Raw genomic sequence first — 23,987 nt, 5'->3', positions numbered from 1 at the left:
ACATATAACATTTTCAAGATGACAACAAAAAGTTGTTGCCCTTAATGAAGTTAAATAATCCTTCTCCATTCTCTCCGGTCACACCAAAACTAACCATTTTATCTTAGCTTATTTTCTCTCACATCCACAATCTGGTTTTGTCATTCATCTCTTCTCTTTCAGATACTTTTAATCTCTCTCTTACCATGCGGCTTCATCTCATCTAAGAAATGTTCAACTCTTTCCAATCCCAAAAAAGCCTTTCCTCTACCCTCCTGCTCCCTTCAATTAAAGGCCCATCACTTCAGTGCTAAAATTCCGGAAAAGATTTTCCCCCCAACGCCACCGTGCCATCCCCACCAACTACTTGCCCAAAACCCTTGCCATGTCTACTGTCCCAAAACTACTCCAAGTGTTTGCTCAAAGGTCATCAGTGACCAAATCACCAGTGAATGACCCTTTCTCAGTCCTCAAACCACTCTCATGAACTGCTATTCCTACTGGACACATGCATGGGGATTTCCCTATAAGTATCTCAAATTCAGCACACCCAAAACAAAACTCACTATTTTCCCTCAAAAACTCATTCATCTTCCCCTATTTCTGCTGGCAACACTGCTCCTCTTCTAGTCACTCTGTTCCATCTCCCCCATCCTTCAAAGACAAAGCCTTTTCTTTCCTGACTACACAACCTCCCCCGAACGAGTCACAGTCTCAAAGTCTCAACACTCAAACAGCAGACACGATATTCCAAGCCTTTCTCACCTCTGAATTAGATGACTGCAAAAGGTTTCACAATGTTCACAGCCCCCAGCAAAATGCTGACTAATTATACTTCACACCTCTCACGCTTATGAAACTAATCTTTTTTAGCCCGAGATTCCATCCTCTTAAGATCTTTTGGGATCCTTACTCTTGTCCAGGTCATGTTGGGCTGTGTGCCATCTAAAAATCAGATGAACCTTTAAGTCAATAAAACTCTAATGTAGGCCTTTATCAAATTCATTGATACAAACAGGAACTAGGATGGGGCTGGAGACATCCTTCCAGGTTATCTAACTTCAAGTAGTTCAACTACTGCAATGTTTTCTAGCCTGTATTTCTAAAATATCAGTATAAAAGACCATCAGCTACTCCGCTAAAATCTTGGTAATTCCTATGTACATGTCTCCCAGTATGTCAATTTAATTGCTCTGCCAAAAGGGGAAATCGATCCCACATGACCTGTTCCTGATGAAGTCATGTGATTTCTTTGTGATCATCACACTTTCTTTTACAGATGCTTGCTTTGCTGCTGCTGACTTGTTTCAGTCATGTCCGACTCTTCATGACCCCATTTGAGGTTTTCTTGGCAAACATACAGGAGTGGCTTGCCATTTCCTTCTCCAGCTCATTTTTACAGATGAGGAAACCGAGGCCAGGGTAAGTGTCTGAGGGCAGATCTGAATTCAGGAAGATCAGTCTTCCTGACTCCAGGCCCAGTGCTCTGTGCATTATGGCGCCACCTAGCTGTCCCAGATGTTCACTACCATCTCTTAATATGCTGTATTCTAGAATTTTGCAAGAACTTAAGTCAAGCTCCAGGGCCCATAGTTGAAGGACTCCAATTTTCTTCTCTTTTTTGTTAGTTTGTTTGGTGTTTTTTTTTTTGGTTAGGCAATGGGGTTAAGTGACTTGCCCAGGGTCACACAGCCAATAAGTGTTATGTGTCTGAGGCCAGGTTTGAACTCAGGTCCTCCTGAATCCAGGGCTGGTGCTCTATCCACTGCGCCACTTAGTGGCCCCTTTCTTCTCTTTTTTGAAATTGAAGAAATTCACCCTTTGCCAGTCCTAAGGTACTTCTCCTCATCACCACCAGTCAATAAACATTTATTAAAGACTTACTGTGTGCCAGACACAAAAAAAGCCAAAATACAGTCCCACTGGGGGCAAAGACAGACAAACAGCTATGTACAGACAAGTGACACAGAGGATAAACTGGAGAGAGGCAAGTGAAGGGAGGGCACTGCAGTCAGGGTGTGGGGAAAAGCTTCCTGGAGAAGGCGGTATTTTAGCTGCAACTTGAAAGAAGCCAGGGAAGCAAGAGGCAGAGAGGACGAGGGAGGGAGAGATCCAGGAATGCAGGGAAACTGCTGAAGATGCCCAGAGCTGGGAGATAGCTCTTCCAACAGCAGCTGGGGGGGAGTTCTTAGTGCATCTGCACCAATCTGTTCAGACAGCTCCTTCCTCTTCCTCTTTCATATTGGAAAAGTGAGACTATATAATGAGAATTTCACTTAAGAGTTCCTCATCTGTGCTAAGCTGACTCTACCCACCCTTAGAATGTTGGGTCTTGGGATCCTACCTGTGCTTTCTCTGAATTCTCTGTTATAATTTTGTCCACAATCTAGTGTTTAATAAGTACTTGTTGTCTGAGATTACAGAATAAGACTTTTGTTTTTGACATGGCAGATGCAGAAATTTGTTCTGCTTGACTATACATCTTTGTAAGAGGAATTTTGCTTTTCACTTTCTCCATGGAGTAGAGAGGAGGCTGAAAGGGAAGTGAGAGAAGATGTTTTTGCCAATTAAAAAAGAATTTAACGTTTAAAAAGAGATTACTAAGAACAGTCTAGGTGAATAGTGATTAGAGGTGGTACTTGTGTGAGTGGAGAAAAAGGGACAGAGACAAGAGATGTTCAAGAGATCAAACTGACAAGGACAAGATTGCAAACAGGCAGGAATAGGTCACTGGTAAAGGAATGTGAAAAATCAAGCATGGTTCTGAGGTTACACACCAAACTTCAGTAGTTTAAAGAACAGCTGTCCCTACACAGAAATACAGGAATTCGGAGGAAAGAAAGGTTTAGGGGGGAAGATAAGGAGTTGTTCCATTTCAGACATAGTGAGCTTGAGATTCCTTTGGGACACCAAGTGGAGATTTCGGGCAAGCAGCTGATAATCGGGAACTAGAGTTCAAGGGAGAGATTTCTGTTTGTTGTTATTCAATCATTTCAGTCATGTCCAATTTTTCATGACCCCACTGGGGGTTTTCTTGGCAGGTACTAGAGTGGTCTGCCATTTCCTTCTCCAGCTCATTTTACAGATGCAGAAACTGAAGCAAACAGGACTAAGTGACTTGCCCAGGGTCACACAGCTAGTAACTGTCTGGGGCAGGATTTGAACTCAGGTCTTCCGGACGCCAGGCCCAAGGCTCTATTAACTACTAGATGAGAGATTAGCAGTGGTTATATAAATCTGCAAGAAGATACAAAGAGATGATAACTGAATTATGAGATAACCAAGACTAAGGACGTAGAGAGAAAAGAAGCCCCAGGACACTCAGGGTTGGGGTACTGGAGATGGATAAGGAGACCAGAGACAATAAGGGAACCCAGGGGAGATCTACGTCACAGAGCAGACGAACTCCTAGAAGGGGAAGGCAGCTCCCAGGGCCAAAGCCACAAGGAAGATGAAGAGGATGACGACTCAGAAAGGCTACTGGACACAGTTACAAAGAGATCCCTCCTAACACAGCCAAGCTGGGGCTACCACACTGCAAGGGACAGTGAGAGGAAACACAGAGTTCTAAGAATCTGACCATTTAAGAGAGGAGACAGACCAGATGACGATCTGGACGGTGAGCAGAGTAGTCAGCAGGGTCAAAGCCTGGATGGATCATCAGTACCTAACAAGGGATTGCGGCTGAGCCGTCCAGAGTGTGTGATCAAAGAGGCAAACTCTCTCCTGGTTGTCCAAGTACCAAGTGATCTCTTCTGCACAGTTAGAGAGGCTATATGCTGTTCTTGAGTCTTATCTTTCCAAAGGAGGGAGGGAAGGAGGAGGACTGAGAGGAAGACTGGCAAGGCAGGGAGGGGTCAGGTTACAATGAGCTTTAAAAGTCAAACAGAGGTTCTCATTAATCCCAGTTGCTGAATTGAATCAAATGGAATTTATGTCTTTGGGGTGGGGGGTTGGAGTGAAAGAAGGGTGAACGTGTTCTCCTTTGTAACAATGAACATGAAGCTAAGAACGAACACTGGAGTGCACTGGACCAGGCTGTCTCCCTGTCCCTTTCTAACATTCTCAAGCATTCTACCAACATAGTGCCATTCAGCACCGTGCAGTTAAAAACAACCAGTGAAGACCACTGCCAAGAGGCAGAGTAATGGGGAAGAAGACCTGGACAGACACATGATGGTAAAGACCATTCTCCTGTTGGAGCATCAGTTTCTTCATCCATAAAAGAGACCTCCAATGTAGGAAAACTTGAACACTAATGCATGACTGGTAGAGCTGTGGTAGATTAAGCCATTCTAGAGAGCAATTTGGAACTATGCCCAAAGGGCTTTAAAAATGTGCATACCCTTTGACCCAGCAATAGTACTTCTAGGGCTGTATCCCAGAGAGATCATACAAATGGGAAAAGGACGGATCCACATGTACAAAAATATTGACAGCAGCTCTTTTTGTGGTGCCAAAGAACTGGAAATTGAGGGAATGCCCATCAACTGGGGAATGGCTGAACAAGGTGTGGTATATGAATGTAATGGAATACCACTGTGCTATAGGAAATGATGACGAGGCAGACTTCAAAAAACCTGGAAAAACTGGCATGGACCAATGCTGAGTGAAGTGAGCACAATCAGGAGAACGTTGCACACAACAACAGCCATGTTGTGTGATGACCGACTTTGACAGACTCAGCTCTTCTGAGCAATGCAAGGATCTCCAAGTCTCAAGACAGAAAATGCTACCCACTTCCAGAAAAAGAACCACGGAGTCTGAATGCAGATGGAAGCATACTATTTGTTCTCCTTTCCTTTTGTTGTTTTGTTTCATTTCTTTTTTCTTATGGTTCCTCCCACCAGTTCTAATTCTTCTATACATCATGACTAATGTGAAAATATGTTTAATGTGAATGTATAAGTAGGCCCTATATCAGATTACACACTGTCTTGGGGAGGGGGCGAAAATTTAAAACTCAAAGTCTTATGGAAGTGAATGTTGAAAACTAAAAAGAAATAAAAAATAAAACAAAACAAAATAAAGAAAAAAAGAAGCCTTCATCAAGGGGTTACCATGAGGACTGATGAGGTGCATGCAGAACAGGTGAGCCTCAGATGGTACCTACATGTGAGCTGCCACTCACATTCTGGGCAATCAGGCACCAGAGGAGACTCGTTCTGTCGGGCTCCAGGGGCAGAATCATGAGCAATGATGGGAAGCTGCAAATTCAGTCTGATGCCAAGAGCTCCCTGGTGAGGGAGCTCTCCACCAGCAGAAGGGACAGCCCCTCCCCTGGGGACGTCAGGTAGAAGCGCAATGACCAGTGGTCTGGGAGGCTGGAGTGGAGGTTCCTTTCAGCTACGGACAAGATGGCCACTAAAGGGCCTTTTCAGACGATGAAATTCTGTAGATACCACAGTTTACAAAAACTAATTTCCTAGAAAACTAATTTTTCTTTTAACACAAAAGCTAAGCTTCTATTTTAATCACACTTAAGGGAATCTTTCTAAAATGCATTTTATTGCTACATCTCTACACTGACCCTCTCCTGGATGATTCTGGGGCAACACAAACATCCATAATGCACTGCTCACCACTGGGGTGGGCGTGGTCACTGGTTTCTATACAGTGGTACCAGAAAACTGGCCTTCCAGCTCTTCCAATTCCCAGGTCTGCCTCTGCAGGCCTCCCATCACTGCCCTGCCCTCTGGCCTGTGCAGATGAGTGCCCGTGTTTGTCTACCGCCCTCCTCCCCTTACTGCCCGGAGGAAGGCCTATGGCTGACTCCAGGCTTCTCCTAAAGATTCAAGTAAGTGGATTTGTGAGAGCTAGTCTTCCTCCTACGTTATTTTTTGGTTTGTTTCTTGCTTTATAAGCAAACAGATAAGGTTGCCATACTACATGTGGCATAGCGGAGCTTGCCAAATTACCTAATCTCAACACAAAAATTTAGCATGGACACAATGGAACTAATTCTACATAAAACTTCAATTAAGAGGATGTTAAAAATAAAGTATACAAAGTTGAAGCTGTGCAGGAAGTGTGGTCCAAATGGAAAATTTGGAGTCAGGGGACCTGGGTTCAAATTCAGGTTCTATGGTAGATATCTGTATGACCTTGAGAAAGTCATTTCCCCTCCAGTCCTGAGTTTTCTGTAAAATGAGGATCTGGACCAGATGGCATCCAAGGCCCCTTCTAGCTCTATACGTACGATCTGAATGTTTTCTTGGCTACTTGGGCCATCATGTTCCTCTTAGTTTACAAAAGAATAAAGAAAATTACAGAATAAAAAAGGGTACTGGGCTAGAAGAAAGGAAACCTAGTTACTGAACTCTACACTCTGCACAGAAATACAGTTCACAGTACCAGTACTATTGTAAGGACACTCAACTACAAAAGACTGAGTGCCTCTGAACAGCCAAAAGGACTCCTGATGAAATAAGCCGTCCCCCTCCAGAGAAAGAGCTGAGGAACTCCTCTGAGTACATGGAAATAGACTGTTTTTCACTTTATTTTTCATGCTTTTTTTCCCCCTCACAACACAGCTAATGTGGAAATGTTTTAAATCACTTCATATGTATCATGGGTATCATTTTTCTTACTTTATTAATGGGTTGAAGAGGGGTAGAGGAAGAGAAAATAAAAATTTTAAAAACAAAAAGTCTTCACTGAATACCTGAATATCTCCTTCTTCATCCATCCTAAAATCTAGAGTGCATATTCTATGGAGCAATTATGCCCAGTTTTGTTTGTTTGTTTTGCTAGGCAATGGGGTTAAGTGACTTGCCCAGGGTCACACAGCTAGTGAGTGTTATGTGTCTGAAGCTGGATTTGAACTCAAGTCCTCCTCACTTCAGGGCCAGTGCTCTATCCACTGCACCACCTAGCTGCCCCTATACCCATTTTTAACACCTTCCTTGTGTTATGTTTTACAAATAATTTAAGAAAACTGTTTTTTAAAAAAAGGTTAAGTCTCCTTCTGTGTACTCACATAAGTCTTAGGAGACGTTAGACAAATCACTTCCCCACCTCTGTCCAGTTTCCTTGTCTGTGAAATAAGGGTGAACCCTATATGCCTAAATGATCTCAAGCTAAGGTCCCATTCTATGACACCTATATCTGGAAAGCCAGGGGAGTACCCCAAGGTCTCGCATTCCCAGGGTCTGGCACTTGGACTCGTGTCCAACAGGCTCCAGTCATCTCTTCCCAAGGGGATGCCGGAGCTGAGAGGCAGCCGATGAGAACAGAGGTGGCCGTGCTTCTTACCTTCATCTTCTCCAGCTCCTGAAGCCTTTCCTCGAGCTGCTCCTGAAGGGCTTCCTTCTCGTTGGTTACAAGGGTAGCTCGCTCCTTGTGTGACTTAATCATGTCTTTGCAGCGCTGAAGGAGATTCTCTTGTCGCTTCACTCTTTGCTGAAGAGTTTCTAAAGTTTTGGCAGCATCTCCATCTCCTTCTCCCTCTGCTGACACTGAAATGGAATAATACCCATGGAGGAGTCAGGCAGGCAGAAGCGTCAGAGCTCAAAGAGCGTTTATTATGAGGGAGTAGAATTCGATGCAGCTAACACTTCATACAACAAGTTTCTCAAAAGTCTCTTCATTACAAATATCAGGAAACAATAAATGGGAGAATGAATGAGCACTACGTATTCCAAACATGAATGAAAAGAAAGCACTGTTTATACCAAATTCTGCTACTTTGGAACAGGTCAAGGCATTATAAAAATACTTAGGTTATAAACTACCAAATACACATGAAATTTAGGAAATCTGAACACAGTATATTCAATAACTCTGAACAGAATTTTCCATTTGATATCAAATTTAGCTATTTACAATACTTAGTGGTATAAAAGTAATAATAATTTTCAAGATGCAATAAAAAATGTTGCTGCTGATAAAGACAAGATACAAGTCTCAGAAGCTAGTCTCCCAAAGCAAATATGCTTTTTAAGCAAGAACTATAAAAGCCTGAGTAGGAAAAATGCGTAGAAATCATGTTTACTCAAAGACATTTGACAGTGATGAACCTCTGCCCATCAGTAAAGTCATCTCGCAGAAAAGTCATTTCTAACACGCAAAAGTAGGATATTCTGAAGACTTCAAGACTGTCACTGCACCAACCATGTCAGCTGGGCCCACCACTTCTCTCTCTCTCTCTCTCTCACTGGCCACTTGGCATAACTGAATTAACAAAGACTTGGCAAGAGATAACTTACCTCCGTGATCCAGATCATTCCGTGCATTCTCTTCATTAGTTTCTTTGGGGAGGCTTTCAGGTTTTGGTAACTCCACAGTCATCTGGCCACTTTGCAGGCGATGCTTCAGTAGTGAAACCTAAATACAATGTTCTCATTAGAAAAACTAAGTAGGGGGTAAGGGCTTATTCAGAAGGTGGGGATAAAATTAACACCTCCTTATGAGGGAGAAAAAAATCCCATCCACAAGCAAACCTCCAGAACAACTTTTCATATCTATAGACAGCTCACCAAATAGCCTTCAATATAATGCAACAAGACAACAAGGGATCATAAAACTGGAAAACATTCAAGACTACATTTCTTCTATTATTCTTCACTCAAAAATGGTAAGGTTTTTACCTGAGTCTGCAGAACACTGATGTACTGGTCCTTCTCCTCTAGGGATGCATCAAACTCTTCCTGGAGATGTTTCTTAGCCTGTTGATCCATCTGAAGCTCCTAAAGAAAAGAGGCCTTTCTAGGTGTATTCAGGATAAAATAAAAACAGTTCCAAACAAGAACCTAAAGAGTTTCACAAATCATACAACATACACAAAGGTCAGTCACTAGATTAGCATTTTTCTGCAATTTGAACTTCTGAATGAATTTTCTGTTTACAACTTCCAGAACTTTGGGTTCTGGAAGACTATGACCTTTGATAGGCCACCAAGAAGCTGCAGAAGCTTTCAGAGGTGGAACCCAGTGACCACCTTCTGGAACAGCTTGTCACCAAAGGAAAGCAAAGCTCATGATCACAAAGCAAAATGTCACGTGATCAATTTTTGTTGTATGGCAGCACATGGAAATTGTTTACTAAGGTGTAAAGAAACTGCAATCTACATCAGAGGAGGGAGGAAAGCAAAGATATCTTGCAATAAGTTTTGAAGACGGTATATTTAAAATTGAGAAAAATAAGCAACAAATAACGAATTTTTAAATAGCATGCATCACACTAATTGTCTGTCACACTTGGTCATACCCGGCATACTCTGGTGACTCTGAATCCCTGTAGGTCATCCTACAAACACATTTCCCATCCCCCACCACCCAATTCCTTATTCCCATCCCCCCCCTCCCACCCTCCAACCCCAAATCCTAACCAAACATTACCCACTCCTTCCACTGTGCCCCTTGGAATGCCTGTTCCATGGAGAAGAACCTGCCTTCATCTTAAATCTTTCTCTAGTCAAGGAGGGGGAGTTAGAATATTCCTTGCTCTCTACTGCTAATTCCAGGCTCTCTCTCTATCACCATCACTTGATAACCTTTCCCCTTTGGGTTCATAAGATCAACATCTTTGACCCAATCAAAATCCTGTTAGCATTACGCTGTCTACCGAGTTCCAGGACATTCTCCTTCCATCCTCTACAAGTCTGCTACATGGCTCGTAATCTCTCTCCTACTCAACTCCTGCCCTCAAACTAGGGGACATCAACATATATGCTGACACTCCCTCAAACCTCCTAACTGCTCAGTTCCTTAACCTACTCACTTCCCATGACCTGCTTCTCCACCTCACCACGGCCACAGAGATGGCTGTATCCTTGATCTTGCCACTACCCATAAATCTATCACCTCTATGTTCAAGAACTCAGATATCTCGTAGCTTTCCAACTCTCCCTGAGCCTTCCTTTGTCAAACCCGACTCTTCGTCCACACCATGATTTCCAAACCTTCAGTCCCTTGGCTATCTCCCAGGCCATCACTCCTGCATTAGCCACTCTCTCCAACTTGTCCCCATCTTGAACTTTTGGTGAACCAGCTCAACTCCAGACTGTTCTCTTCAGTCCCTGGCCCCCTTATCATTTCACCAATTGCATCTGCCAAGCTTGACCTCTGGATTATCCCCACTATCCAATGCCTTTGCTCCTACAAAAGTGCTGCTGAACAAAGGTAGAGAAAATCACGCAACCATTCTGAATGGGTCCATTGCAAATTTATATTACACAACCTTACTTGGGTGCTCACTGCTTCCAGGGCAATCCTTCTATTCCTCCCTTATCAATCCACTATCCTTATCCCCATAGTGGCTCTTCCCAAACCTTTGCATCCCTCCTCAGACTTTCCCATGCTCTCACCTGAGAACTCTGGTTCCTGTTTTACAGAAAACACTGAGGCCATTCAACGGGAGCTCCCTTTTCTCCCCTCTTCCTCCTGATATCAGTATGATGCCTTCTACTACCTTCCTCCTTCCCCACTATCTCACAACATGTGGTGGCCTAATCCCTCACCAAGGCTAATTCCTTTACCTATTCAAGTGATCCCATTCCATCCTATCTTCTCCAACACACTGCCCCTACTGCCATCTGCATTCTATCACCTATGTTTAGTTTCTCCCTGTATAATGGCTCCTTTCCTGCTGCCTAAAAACATACTCATGTCTCCCATCTTCAAAAAGCTCTCACTTCATCCTTCCATCCCTGCTAATTATAATACATCTCCTCTGCCATAATCTCTTTGAGAAGGCTGCCTATAACAAGTGCCTTCGCTTCCTTCCTCTTACTCTCAATTCCCTATAATCCAGCTTCCAACTTCCTCATTCCACCGAAACTGCTCTCTCCAAAGTAATGATGTTCTCATATTGCCAAATCCATGGCCTTTTCACAATCCTCATTCTCCCTGACCTCTCTAAAACCTTAAACACTGTCAATCACTCTCTCCTCCCTGATACTCTTTTCTCTAGGTTTTCAGGACACTACTCTCTCCGTTCTCCCCCCTACCTCTCTGACCACTCCTTCTCAGTTTCCTTTAATGGATCATCCTCCAGGGCACACTCATTAAATATGGGCGTCGCATGAAACTCTGTCTTAGGCTCTCTTCTCTTCTTCTTGGATACAACTTTACTTGGTGATCATAATAGCGCCCATGGACTCAATTATCATTTCTAAGCTGGATTCTCAAGTCTCTTTATGCAGCCCTACCTTCTCTGTTGATCCCCAATCTTTTATACTTAACTGTCTGCTAGACATGTTGAACTAGATGTCCAACAGACAGCTTAAACGCAACATATCCAAAATCAAACTTATTATCTTTTCCCATAAACTATGGCCCAATTCCTAAGTTGCCTATTACTATAGAGAGCAACACCATCCTCCCATTCTCCCCAGGTTCAAAAACTAAGTATCATCCTCAATTCCTCACTATCTCTCACCCCCCATATGTAAAATGATGCCAAGTCCTATAGATTTTACCTCTGCAACATCTCTAATATGCCCCCTTCTCTCCTCATAATGCCACCACTCTGTGCAGGCCCTTATCACCTCATCAACAGACAATTACAACTGCCTCCTGGCTGACCCACCTGTCACAAGTCTCTCCCCACTCCAGTCCATTCTCCATTCAGCTGCCAGTGATATTCCTAAAGCACAGGTTTCTTCCATACTCAATAAATTCTAATGGTTTCCATCCTAAGTAGAGATCCCATGGGGCCAGAGCCTAGCCGCCACTGACCTCATCGCATTTCCTCTCTACTCTGCTCTCTTCAGTATCACTGCCCAAATGGAGGCCTTAATGGAAAAGGATATGAGCTCCCTCTGTTCCTCAGAACTTCCTCTTCACATGTGAATAAAAGGCAGATAAGAATGACCATTTTAAGGTAGTTGACAAAAATGATCATCAGATGTCATTGAGAAGTGAGAGTCTGGGGTGTGGTACAAAGGATAAATTGTATACTGCTGAAGTGGAAGCAATTAACTATGAAGAAAAACTAGTTATAGTTACAGTGATATCTGTGAAAATGTCTACGCAGTCTTACAATTTCTCCAGGTGGCTCAGAGATTATACTATCAGTAATTGGTGGCTGAAAAGTGTGATTCGGGGCCTGCACATGTTAGTGGCACCAGAGAAAGGTGAAGAATCAGATGTAAAAGAGAAAGATGATATGAAACTCTCAAATATGTCTGGCAAACAATCTGTTCCTGGAGTTTGTAGTAAGGTTCTACAGAAAAAGGTAAAACTAAGGATGAGAATTATGATGATGATGATGATAACTTTGAAGATGAGAAAAATGAAGAAAAGGTGATACTGCAGCAAAAAAGGGGGGGAAATGAAGAAAAAACAAACCAGAATGGAAAATATTCAAAAACGATACAAAAGGTCAAGAGTCTTTCAAAAAGTAAAATGCATGACAAGCCTCCTAAAGGACCCACTTCTATAGAAAATATTAAGTAAAAATGTAGGCACACATTTTTTGAAACGGAAAGAGTGGTCACCAACTTCACAGAGAATTGCTTCTAGATATTTGATCAAGAGGCTAATTTAGATGGCGCAGTGGATAGAGTACCGGCCCTGAAGTCAGGAGGATGTGAGTTCAATCTGGCCTCAGACACATAACACTTACTAGCTGTGTGACTCTGGGCAAGTCACTTAACCCCAGTTGCCTCACGAAAAAAAAAAAAAGAAGCTAGTGAAGATCTCTGTCTATGGGAGAAATATCTTGAAGAAAAGTTTGTTCCCATTGTCCTTCTTATTCCTGTAACAGTTGCTATCTGGCTGTCCTTTACACTGAGAACTTTCCCTGCCACGTCCGTTCGATGTTGTCCACACCAAGAATGTGCTGTCCAAACAGTTTTCTAAAGTCTAACTCTATTCTTCACTTCCTTTAAGTATGTATGGAATGGTACAAGAGAACAGTCGCGATGGTGCTCAGACAAATGGAAATGGTGAGGAGACAAAGCATAAACTGGAAATAAACTCAATACATGAATAAAGTTAAAAAGAAAAAGCAGCATCTATGAGCAGTTACTGGGGGGCCTTGGTAAGTGAGCCTGTTGGGCTAGGGTCTGCCTCTCTTGGTTCTACTACAGGGCTTGCACAACCCTCTTGGGGAGACTTCTGTATCGGTCCTTGGGAAAGGGGACTTGAGAGTATAAAGTGACATCACTGCCATTATTCCGCGGAGTGTATGTTTCTTTAATACCATGCAGAACAATCAAACCTGCTCAACAGTAGCATCACTGTTTTCATTGTAAGCAAAATTGAAAGTCACCAAGTTTAACCAATTGGGAAAAGAGTGTTGTAATGGACAATTTCTAAAGTTATCTGCAAAGCTACAGGTCTACCTCTCCAAAGGCCTCACGATGGACAACACTATCCACGCCCAAAGAAAGAGCGATGGAGTTGGAATGCAGATCGAAGCAGACTATTGGCTCTTTTTGTTCTTCTGTTGTGTTTTGTTTCCTCTTTCTGGTGGTTCCTCCTTACAACATCACTAATGTGACAATATGTTTAATAGGAATGTATATATAGAACCTATATCAGACTGCACACCATCTTGTGGAGGGAGAGAGGGAGGAGAAAAATTTAAAACTCAAAAGCTCATGGAAGTGATTGTTGATAAATCAAAATGAATTAATAAAAAAAGATTAAAAAAAGAATTACAAGTCTACGAAACTATCATTCTGAAGTCTTCTTTAAAAACATACATAATTACGTGTATATTCCCATTATTTCTTATTCCAACTAAAAACCTATTCTAGCATAAAGGAAGATATCAGCAATTCTTTTAATGATCTACATTACTATAACTTTTGGTTGTTTCTACCTTCCTAGAAATGTATTTACTCCAAAATAAAACAAATCCTGAATTTCTGAATGTACTAGAATAGAGCACATATCAAAATGAAAAAAAAAAAAGCAGAAAATACACACTTCAACAGTAAAGATGCTGCCAGAATATGTAAATGACTGCTATGTGTTATAAAGTGTGATAATGAGGACCATCAATCTCTAGATAGGTCAATTAGTTTTATACCGTACCATGGACACAAACTACACTCTTAATCCTAGCCAGCAATCTTATAGATTCATGTCTTCTGTCAAAAAGAACATTACACAAAACACTTAAAATCCTCTCCTAGAAAACAGCCCAAAGCACCTCTCAAACTGACAGTGAGTTCACTGATGGCCCCCGCCCTTTTTTTTGGCTAAGGCAATAGGGGTTAAGTGACTTACCCAGGGTCACAGAGCTGATAAGTGTTATGTGTCTGAGGCAAGATTTGAACTCAGGTCCTTCTGACTTCAGGACTGGTGCTCTACCCACTACAACACCTCACTGCCCCCACTGATGCCCTCTTTACAAAGACCAGCACCTTGTTGTTATTTCCCTACAGGAACAGATATATATGGCACCTGATATAAAGTCAGCCAAACCTAAGTGGAGCTCTCTTCCTTCATGCCTAAAGGCCAATCTAGTATATGCCCAGGCATGGACCTACATGTAGAAAAATATTTATAGCAACTCTTTTTGAGGTGGCAAAGAATTTGAAATTGAGGGAATGCCCATCAACTTCAGAACAGCTGAACAAGTTATGGTATGTGACTGACATGAAATACTATTGTGCTACAAGAAATGACAAGCAGGATGATTTTAGAAAAACCTGCAAATTCTTATATGATGCAAAGGGAAGTGAACAGAACCAAGAGAATGCTGTACACAGTAACAGCAATACTGTCAAGATGATCAGCTGTGAAAGGCTGAGCTGCTCGGATCAAGACAGTGATCAAGACAATTCAAAAGCATCTCTCCACCTCCAGAGAGAACTGATGAACTCTGAATGCAGATCGAAGTATAGCGTTTTACTTTATCATTCTTCTTTAATTTTTTCTCTGTATCTTCTTTTGAAACATGGCTAATATGGACATATGTTTTGCAAGACTTTACATGTATAACTGATATCAAATTGCTTGCCTTCTCAAGGAAGGGGAGGGGCAAGAGGGAATGAGAGAATTTGGAGCTCCAAATTTTTTAAAAAATCATTGTCGAAAAAATGTTTACATGTAATATTTAGTGAAAAAAAATAAATTTTTAGAAAATAAATTAATAACAAACACTTAGCTGCATGACCTCAAATAAATCACCTAATCTCTCTCACCCTCAATTTCTCATTTATAAAAGGGTAATGTTTGTACTACCTACCTTCAAAATTGTTGTAAGGCTAGGTACATAAAGAACTATATCCATCCCAAAGAGATCATAAAAATGGGAAAAGGACCTACATGTACAAAAATACCGATAGCAGCTCTTTCTGTGATGGCAAAGAATTAGAAATTAAGGGGATGCCCATTAGCTGGGGAATGGCTGAACAAGTTGTAGTATATGAATGGAATGGAATACTATTGTGCTATAAGAAATGATGAGCAGGCAGACTTCAAGAAAGACCTGGACGGACTTGTATGAACTGATGCTGAGTGAAGTGAGCAGGACCAGCAGAACAATGTACACAGTAACAGCCACATTGTACGATGACTAACTTTAATAGACTTAGTTCTTCTCAGCAATGCAAGGACCTAAGACATCTCCAAAAGTCTCATGATAGAAAATGCTATCCACATCCAGAGAAAGAACTATGGAATTTGAATGCAGATTGAAGCATACTATTTGCTATTTTTTTCTTCTGTTCTGTTTTATTTCCTCTTTCTGGTGGTTCCTCCTATTGGTTCTAATTCTTCCTTACAACATGACTAATGTGAAAATATGTTTAATAGGAATGTATATGTAGAGCCTATATCAGATTGCACACTATCTTGGGAAGGAAGGGGGAAAAAATTTAAAACTCAAAAGCTTATGGAAGTGATTGTTGAAAACTAAAAGTAAATTCATAATTTTTTAAAAAATGAACTATACCAGAGCAAGCTATTACCATTACCTATTCATTCTTTTAACACTGAATTTTCCTGGAGAATCTAGGGCTGTTTTGGGTTTTTTGTTGTTTTTTTTTTTAAGAGAAAAAAATGGGTCCCTGTAAATGTTCTACACCCTAGGCCAGCAGTGCTTCTTAAACTATGGGTGGCAACGGCCTTAACCCAAAGTTTAAGAAGCACTGAAGGGGTGGCCTAGGGCAGTTACCTATCAGGAGAGTTAAGGAATATGCATATAAAGCCACCTCAGCACTGACACTCCTTGTGATCTGACACTGCAGGCATGTGAATTACTCTTTTCAAAATACTGAAGTCAGGGGCAGAGCCAAGATGGCGGAGTGAAAGCAGCAACTTGCTTGAGCTCTCCCCCAAACCCCTCCAAATACCTATAAAAATGGCTCTAAACAAATTCTAAGGCAGCAGAACCCACAAAAAGACAGAGTAAAACAAATTTCCAGCCCAAGACAACCTGGATGACTGATCAGAAAGGCATATGGCACCAGGCTGGGAGCGCAGCGCAGCGTGGCATGGGCAAGGAGGCCACAGCGAACCTGGAGCAAGACTCAGAGGACTGAAGCGCGGGCAGCTGTGGTGGCTTCCATTTTCCTCAATCCAGGAATGCCAAAGACAACTTAGAAGGTCATGGGAAAAGTCTGTTTCTGCAGTGCTGAGAGAGGAAGGCGGGGTCTCAGCTCCATTCCCCAAGAGGGCGGCCCTGGGGTGGGCAGCTGCTTCCCGAGCTTCCAGCCCACAGACTGAGGGGGAGTGGCTGATCAGAGGGGGACTGCAGGGATCTCTCTGCTGGTGCTGAGACAGGAATCTCTTGCTTTGCCCGTGCTTGGATCTAGGTCACAGCTCTGGACAGGGGTCCTGGGGTGATGAGGAGCGCTGGCACGGTGGAGCTTGTAGTGGCTGTGGACAGGAAACATTCTTCACAGTTCCAGGACAGAAAGCAGTACTTGTGGTCACTAACAGACCATAGCACAGGCCAGGAAAGGAGTAAACACCTCGCCCCTTATCATACCACCTTGCAAGGACTGGAAATTTACGGGTCCCTACAATCATCTCTGGAAACAGCTATATAAACCCCCAAAGATTGGGACAGTACATTCTCCACATTGGAAGCAGACTCTTACCTTAACAAAGAGTTTACAACTCAAGTAACTGGCCAGGATCATGAGCAAGCAGAGCAAAAAGAGTCAGACTATAATATCTTACTTTGGTGACAAAGAAGATCAAAACAGACAACCAGAAGAAGACAACAAAGTCAGAGCTCCTACATCCAAAGCCTCCAAGAAAAATATGAATCAGTCCCAGGCCATGGAAGAGCTCAAAAGGGATTTTGAGCACAAGAGAAGTAGATGAAAAACTGGGAAGAGAAATGAGAACGTTGCAAGAAAATCACGAAAAACAAGTCAACAGCTTGCTAAAGGAGACCCAAAAAAATACAGAAGAAAATAACACCTTAAAAAATAGCCTAACCCAAATGGCAAAAGAGGTCCAAAAAGCCAATGAGGAGAAAAATGCCCTAAAAAGAAAATTGGCCAAATGGAAAAGGAAGTCCAAAAGATTACTGAAGAAAATACTTCCTTAAAAATTAGAATAGAGCAATTGGAAGAGTGACTTTATGAGAAATCAAGACACTGTAAAACAAATCCAAAAGAATGAAAAATTAGAAAAATGTGAAATATCTCATTGGAAAAACAACTGACCTGGAAAATAGATCCAGGAGAGAGAATTTAAAAATTATTGGACTATCTGAAAGCCATGATCAAAAAAAGAGCCTAGACATCATCTTTCAAGAAATTATCAAGGAAAACTGCCCTGATATAGAACCAGAGGGCAAAATAGAAATTGAAAGAATCCACAGATCTCCTCCTGAAAGAGATCCCCAAAGGAAAACTCCTAGGAATATTGTAGCCAAATTCCAGAGTTCCCAGGTCAAGGAGAAAATATTACAAGCTGCCAGAAGAAACAATTCAAGTACTGTGGAAACACAATCAGGATAACACAAGATTTAGCAGCTTCTACATTAAAGGACAGGGCATGGAATATAATATTCCAGGGCAAAGGAGATAGGATTACAACCAAGAATCACCTACCCAGCAAAACTGAGTATAATCCTTCAGGGGAAAAAATGGTCATTCAGTGAAATAGAGGACTTTCAAGCATTCTTATGAAAAGACCAGAGCTGAATAGAAAATTTGACTTTCAAATACAGACTCAAGTGGAACATGAAGAGGTAAACAGGAAAGAGAAATCATAAGAGACTTATTAAGGTTGAACTGTTTACATTCCTGCGTGGAAAGATGATATTTATAACTCATGAGACCTTTGTCAGTATTAGGGTAGTTGGAGGAAAAAATTATATGTATGTATGTATAGGTATAGATAGATAGAGGGCACAGGGTGAGTTGAAGATTAAGGGGTCATATCTGGAGAATAAAATTAAGGGATGAGAGAGATTATATCGGAGAAGAAGAAAGGGAGAGGTAGAATGGGGTAAATTATCTCACAAAAAAAAAAGAAAAGAAAATCTCTTACAGTGGAGGGGAAATGGGGAAGGTGAGAGGGAATGAGTGAATCTTATTCTCATAGGATTTGGCTTATGGAGGGAATAACATACACATTCAATTGGGTAAGGAAATCTGTCTTACCCTACAGGAAAATAGGGGGAGAAGGGGACAAGAGAGCAGGGGGATGATAGAGAGGAGGGCAGATTGGGAAAGGGGTAATCAGAAGCAAATACTTCTGAGGAGGGCAGGGTCAAAAGAAAGGATAGAATAAATAGGAGGGCAGGATAGGATTAAGGGAAATAGAGTTAGTTTTTCACAACATGTCTACTATAGAAGGGTTTTGCATAACTGCACATGTATAACCTATATTGAGTTGCTTGCCTTTTCAATGAGGGTGTGGGGGGAGGAAGGGAAAATTTGAAACCTAAAGTTTTAAAAACTATGTTTAAAAAAAATGTTTTCACATGCTACTGGGAAATAAGAAATACGGGAAATGGGGTACAGAAGTCTGTCCTGCCCTACAGGAAAACAGAAGGGGAAGGGGATAAGAGAAGGGGGGAAGAGATAGAAGAGAGGACAGACTAGGGGAAGGGATATTCAGAATGCACGCCATCTTGGGATGGGGGAGGGGTGAGATGGGGTGAAAATTTGGAAGTAAATATTGAAAACTGAAAATAAATTTATATAAAAAAAAAATACTGAAGTCACCAAACTCACCTCTCGTAATTCCCCAATTCTCCTGAGGGCTTTATCTTGACTCTGGCTCAAAAGACCCTTTAAAAAAAAAAATGGTTCAAAGACTACCATAATACGTCAATGCAAAACAACTCAACCTAAAAGCATTCTTCACACATAACAGGCATTCTTAACTACTCCCTAAACAGTTGTGGAGACAGAACAAAAACTGTTCAAGATGGGATCTTCTTGAAAATTAGTTTCATGTTAAACCAAACTCCAAACTAAATCTCTTCTTCCATTATGACACATTATGACCCATTTGTGCATATTTTACCAGTTAAATACACTGAAGTGAATTTATAAGTGTACAATTTATAAAAGCACAAAAGATTGCATGTGAAATAAACATGAATATGCTACAAACAAGAAACAATGTTAGGAAAGTAGATCATGACTCTCAAGAACTTTTCTGAAAAAAGACTTTCATTAATTTTCTCACAATTAATGAAATCGCTACATTTCTGATGTGATTATAAAACAAATTTTTTATAGAACTGAACCCTATTTTTCCATTAATCTTCAAAATAATTTAAAATACACTTTTAGGGAAAATATTACAAACACAACCAATTTTGCTTCCTGTCAAAAAAGGTACCCTCAGTTGCTTAGATGAAAACATTTTAGGGACAGATGACATCAGGAAAAGAGCTACTAGTTCTGACTGGAGGAAAAAGGGATGCCTCAGTCAGCTGAAGTGAGCCTTAGATGTATACATAAAATGGTAATTCACATAAATGAGAAAAGGACTTATTTTTCCAAAATGTATTTAACAAACAATGTTTTCAGGAAAATATCTATTTAAATAGTGCAGATCCTCTGGATCTGTGATCTCCTAAACTTAGACATTCCCTCCAACAGTAGAGAATCATTTGCCTCCTCATGGACCAAAGCACAGTACAGGGGAAAGAGTCCTGGAGCTGGAGTCAGACCAATTAAAAATCCTGCCGTCCACAGCGACCACACGTGTGACCTTGAATAAAGTATGTCACCCGCGTGAGCCTGTTTCCTAAGCTGTAAAAGGAGGGAACTGGACTAGACGGTCCCTAAGGTCTCCTCCCAGTCTGCACAGATAATCTTAGGATCATGTGCTGTTCTTCTGTGTCCTCCTATAAATTCCCCTCCCCACCCCCAGGGTGTGTAGGGGTGATCCCCCAATACTCTAGTGCTAGATGAAGGCTTTTCTCTATACTTCCTGAAATGAGATGAATATCAATGCAGCCCATGGGCTAGCTATTGGCCACCCCTACCTATCATTACATAACCAATCAAAGATCTATAACTAATTCAAATAAAACTTCTTTTAGCTATAGAAAAATACAGCTAAAGTTAAATTTATTTTGCTTTACAGAGCAAATCCATAACTTCCTAATAGCACCAAAAATCAGCAGCTTATTCACCTTTATTATTTATAGGCTAGGTCCCCAGGATGAAAGTGCACTGAATGTTTGCCCCCAGGTTCGGCAGGAAAACTGGAACACGTGTGAAAGCACACAGGATGCCTGCTAGGTCTGCCATGTCACCATCCCTAACCCAATCCGATCTTCACTATCATAAGCACTGCTGCAGAGAAAGTACTCTAAGGGCTTTTTTTTTCCCCCCAGGCAATTGGGGTTAAGTGACTTGCCCAGGGTCACACAAGCCAGTAAGTGTCAAGTGTTTGATCTGAGGCCAGATCTGAACTCAGGCAGGGCTTTTCTCCAAACACACAAGGTCAGCTGCAGAAGCAGAAACCTCAGGGGAAACCAACCATTCAATACCGAGAGAATACAAACGGAGAGAGGGCCATGATGTGCCTCGGACTGGAGTGTCCGCTTCACTCCACAAGCTTGTATATTTATCTAGGCTGCTTAAAACAGCAAAGGTGTAGACTAAATGTTCCCTCAGAGCTGCTGTGTGGTATGAAACATAAGCAATGGATGATGATGACCTTCCTCCCTTTCTTGACATTATGTGAGCTATCTACAAGGCGACATTCCCCAGGCCCCAGATCCCATTCAGGTCAGTGAACTGCAGAATCCCCCAGGAGGTGAAGCCCAAACCCACTCTCTCTAATTCTTCAATTTCAGTGTTTGAGCCATGAACCTTTGGCTGTGTTATTTTAACCGACAAAAACTATCTTGGAAAAGTAGGGTGAATCTCAGCTTTGTTGGGAGTTTCTAGACATAAAAATTAGATAATCCCTAGGTTATCTCTAGGTACTACCTGTCAACCATAAAATTCTATGACTGTATTATATCTAAGAAATAACTTACCTGTAACTTCTTCTTTTCTCTCTGGACAGTTTGATAGGCAGTAACAAGCTGAAATATGCAAAGAAATAATCATTTACCTGGCAATAAACTTTTTTTAGATAAAGAATACCAGGTATTCTAAAAATATTTTAAAAGTTCTAGGTTGATTGAAAGTGATCTACACATTAGAGAAAGCTTGTTTCTAGCTGAAGAGTGGGGACCCTGAAACCATGAAAGGGGAATCACTCTATAAAGGGCAAGTTCTTTCATCTCGAAAAGCTTCACTTATCAAGCAGGGTTAAGACTGATCTATCTGTAGGATGGCGCTATACCAAGTGATCGCCTGAGGTCCTTTTCAGTACTATGATCTATGACCAAAATTCTATCAGACTGCAATAAGATTTGAGAACCACATTTCATTTCAATCAAACATTAAACGTATTAAGCACTTACTGTGTACCAGGCACTATGCTAAGCAACAGATATAAAAAAAGAGGCAAAAGATGGCTCCAGCCCTCAAGGAGCTTTCCGCCCAGCGGGGGAGACAACGACCACACAACCACAAGCTAATACAAGATGATGAAGAAGAAATCATTAAGCGAGGGAAGGCAACTGAATTAAGCGGAGTGGGGGAAGGCTTCTTACATTAGACGGGATATTCGCTGGCACTTCAGGGAAGATGCCCAGGGGCAGAGGGACTTGTTATGGAACAGCCAGGAGGCCAGTGCCATTGGACTGAAGAGTATGTGGCAAGGAAGGAGGAGTGGAAAAGGAGGGAGTGACTAGGTCACAAAGGGTTTTGAAAGTTAACCAAAGGATTTTATATTTGAACCTGGAAGCAACAGGGAGCCGGGTAGTGCGGAGTGGGGTGCTTTGGGAGTTGTGATGCTACCAGACTGGACTGGGGACAGACTCAAGGATGGCAGACCAACCAGCAACAGCAGCAATAATCTGGAGGTGAGGCAATGAGGGCCCGTGCCAGGCTGGGGGCTGAGTCAGAGGAGAGGAGGGGGCGTGTCCAAGAACTGTTGCAAAGGTGAAATGGACAAGATATGTTAAGGTGAAATGGAGAGGCCTTAGCCACAGACTGGACCAAGGGACCGTGAGGGAGAGGAAGGAGTCCAGGATAACTACTAGGTTATATGCCTGAGGGCCGTGTGGGTGTGGGTGTTGTTGAAGATGGCTACTGGACATCCAGGTCAAGACTTCTGAAAGACAAGCTGGAGACGTGAGACTGGAAGTCAGCAGAGAGGTTGAGGCAGGAAAGACAGATTTAAGAATCATCAGCACAGAGATGGTAATTAAATCCAAGGGAGCTGATAAGCTCACCAAGTGACATAGTCTTAGAAGGAGAAGAGAATAGGGCCCAGGACACAACCCTGAGGGACTCCTAAGGTGAGAGGGTGTGATCTGGAGGAGGATTCAGCAAAGGAGACAAAAAAGTAGCAGACAGAGAGGTGGGAGGAGAACCATGAGAGAGAGAGAAGTGTCAAGAAAACCCAGAGAGAAGAGAGAGTCAAGTACAATGACGCTTGAGAAGAGGCCACTGAATTTGGGAACTAAGAAATCATTAGTTACTTTGGAGAGAGTAGTTTCCGTGGATTGTTAAGAAGAGACTGAGAGATCTGAGCGGAGGCACTGGTACAGGTGGCCTTTTCTAGAATTTCAGCCACAAGGAGCAGAAGAAGAGATCTAGGATGACAGCGGAAATGGAAGGGTGAAGTGGAAGTTTTTTCAGCATGGGCACGTAGGCCATAAGAAATGAGCCAGTAGACCAGAAGAAAGTGAAAATGATAGAGCAGGGATGGCAGAAAAGGCAAAGTCTTCACCAAATGATCATTTGGCTTTCATCCAGGGTTATGAGAAGTTTCCAAAGAGGCAAACTGAGGCTTGAAGAAGTCAATACAATTACTCTGGCAGGCTTTTAGGAAAACTTCCAATCTTTGCTTTAAAAAAAGTCTCCACTAGATGGCAGGAGAGTCACAGGGACATGTCAAGAGGAGGGAAAGGTACAAAGAACAGCATGTAGGAAGGAAATACAGATGGAACTTCTTGGTACCTTGTAAATGTGCCTAGAGCCAATACCTTCCCTTCCCTGCCTCCAAAACACAGGAGAGCAACTCTTTCTTTGGAAAAAAAAGGGTAGCCATGAGAAAGATGAACCCCATACCTCTATGCTCTCACTATTCTGCCCTCGAGAGTCTGGAGTAACAAGAAAAGAGAGGGGAGAGGGGTTGGAACGAGCTCCCTAATTCTAGGAAATGCACTTCCCATCTGATGAGGACCGAGAGTCTCCTCTGCCCCTGCAAGCTACTTGACTGTATCTGAAAAGCTTCTACGTGGAAGGTCCCCAGAAATGGGCTCAAGTTAGGTAGGTGTGACAAACGGAAGATAAAAGAGAGGAGAGATTATGGCTAGGTGACTCATATGGGGCAGGGGGTGAGTAAAGAACATGAGAGGCTAAGTTATCTAAGACTTTTCTTAAACACCAGAAATGATATGTCTCTAGTACATCAAACTGACAGAATTTATTTCAACAGGTTTTTTGAAAACACAACCTCAATTAAGAGCTCTAAAAACTGGAGTTTTGATTGGGGCAAGGGAGCAGGGAGAAAAAAAGACGTAATTTTGGAGTATGAGGTACCTAGGGAAGAGCA

General features: G+C 42.0%; 1 protein-coding gene across 22 annotated transcripts in view; it reads right to left on the bottom strand.

Moving 5' to 3' along the window:
- Window positions 1–23,987, bottom strand: part of GOLGA4 (golgin A4) — a 151,342-nt gene that overhangs the window by 49,185 nt on the left and 78,170 nt on the right. For 20 of the 22 annotated variants that reach the window (XR_013485786.1, XR_013485787.1, XR_013485788.1 and 17 more), the window contains 5 exons: window positions 21,352–21,399; window positions 19,079–19,135; window positions 8,568–8,666; window positions 8,187–8,304; window positions 7,234–7,436 (listed from right to left, as the gene is read on the bottom strand). Coding sequence is in view for 11 of the 22 variants with exons in the window: in XM_020979528.2 (XP_020835187.1) it covers window positions 7,234–7,436; window positions 8,187–8,304; window positions 8,568–8,666; window positions 19,079–19,135; window positions 21,352–21,399 (525 nt within the window). In the remaining 11 variants the exon portion in view is untranslated. The remainder of the gene's footprint in view (window positions 1–7,233; window positions 7,437–8,186; window positions 8,305–8,567; window positions 8,667–19,078; window positions 19,136–21,351; window positions 21,400–23,987) is intronic. The other 2 variants (XR_013485794.1, XR_013485796.1) reach the window with 1 other exon arrangement.

Source organism: Phascolarctos cinereus, unplaced genomic scaffold (genome assembly GCF_003287225.1).
Source record: "Phascolarctos cinereus isolate Bilbo 61053 unplaced genomic scaffold, phaCin_HiC Scaffold_4;HRSCAF=312, whole genome shotgun sequence".
NCBI classification, from domain to species: Eukaryota; Metazoa; Chordata; class Mammalia; order Diprotodontia; family Phascolarctidae; genus Phascolarctos; species Phascolarctos cinereus.
The sequence above is the reverse complement of the archived record's forward strand: the minus strand, read 5'-3'. Positions and strand labels throughout refer to the sequence as shown.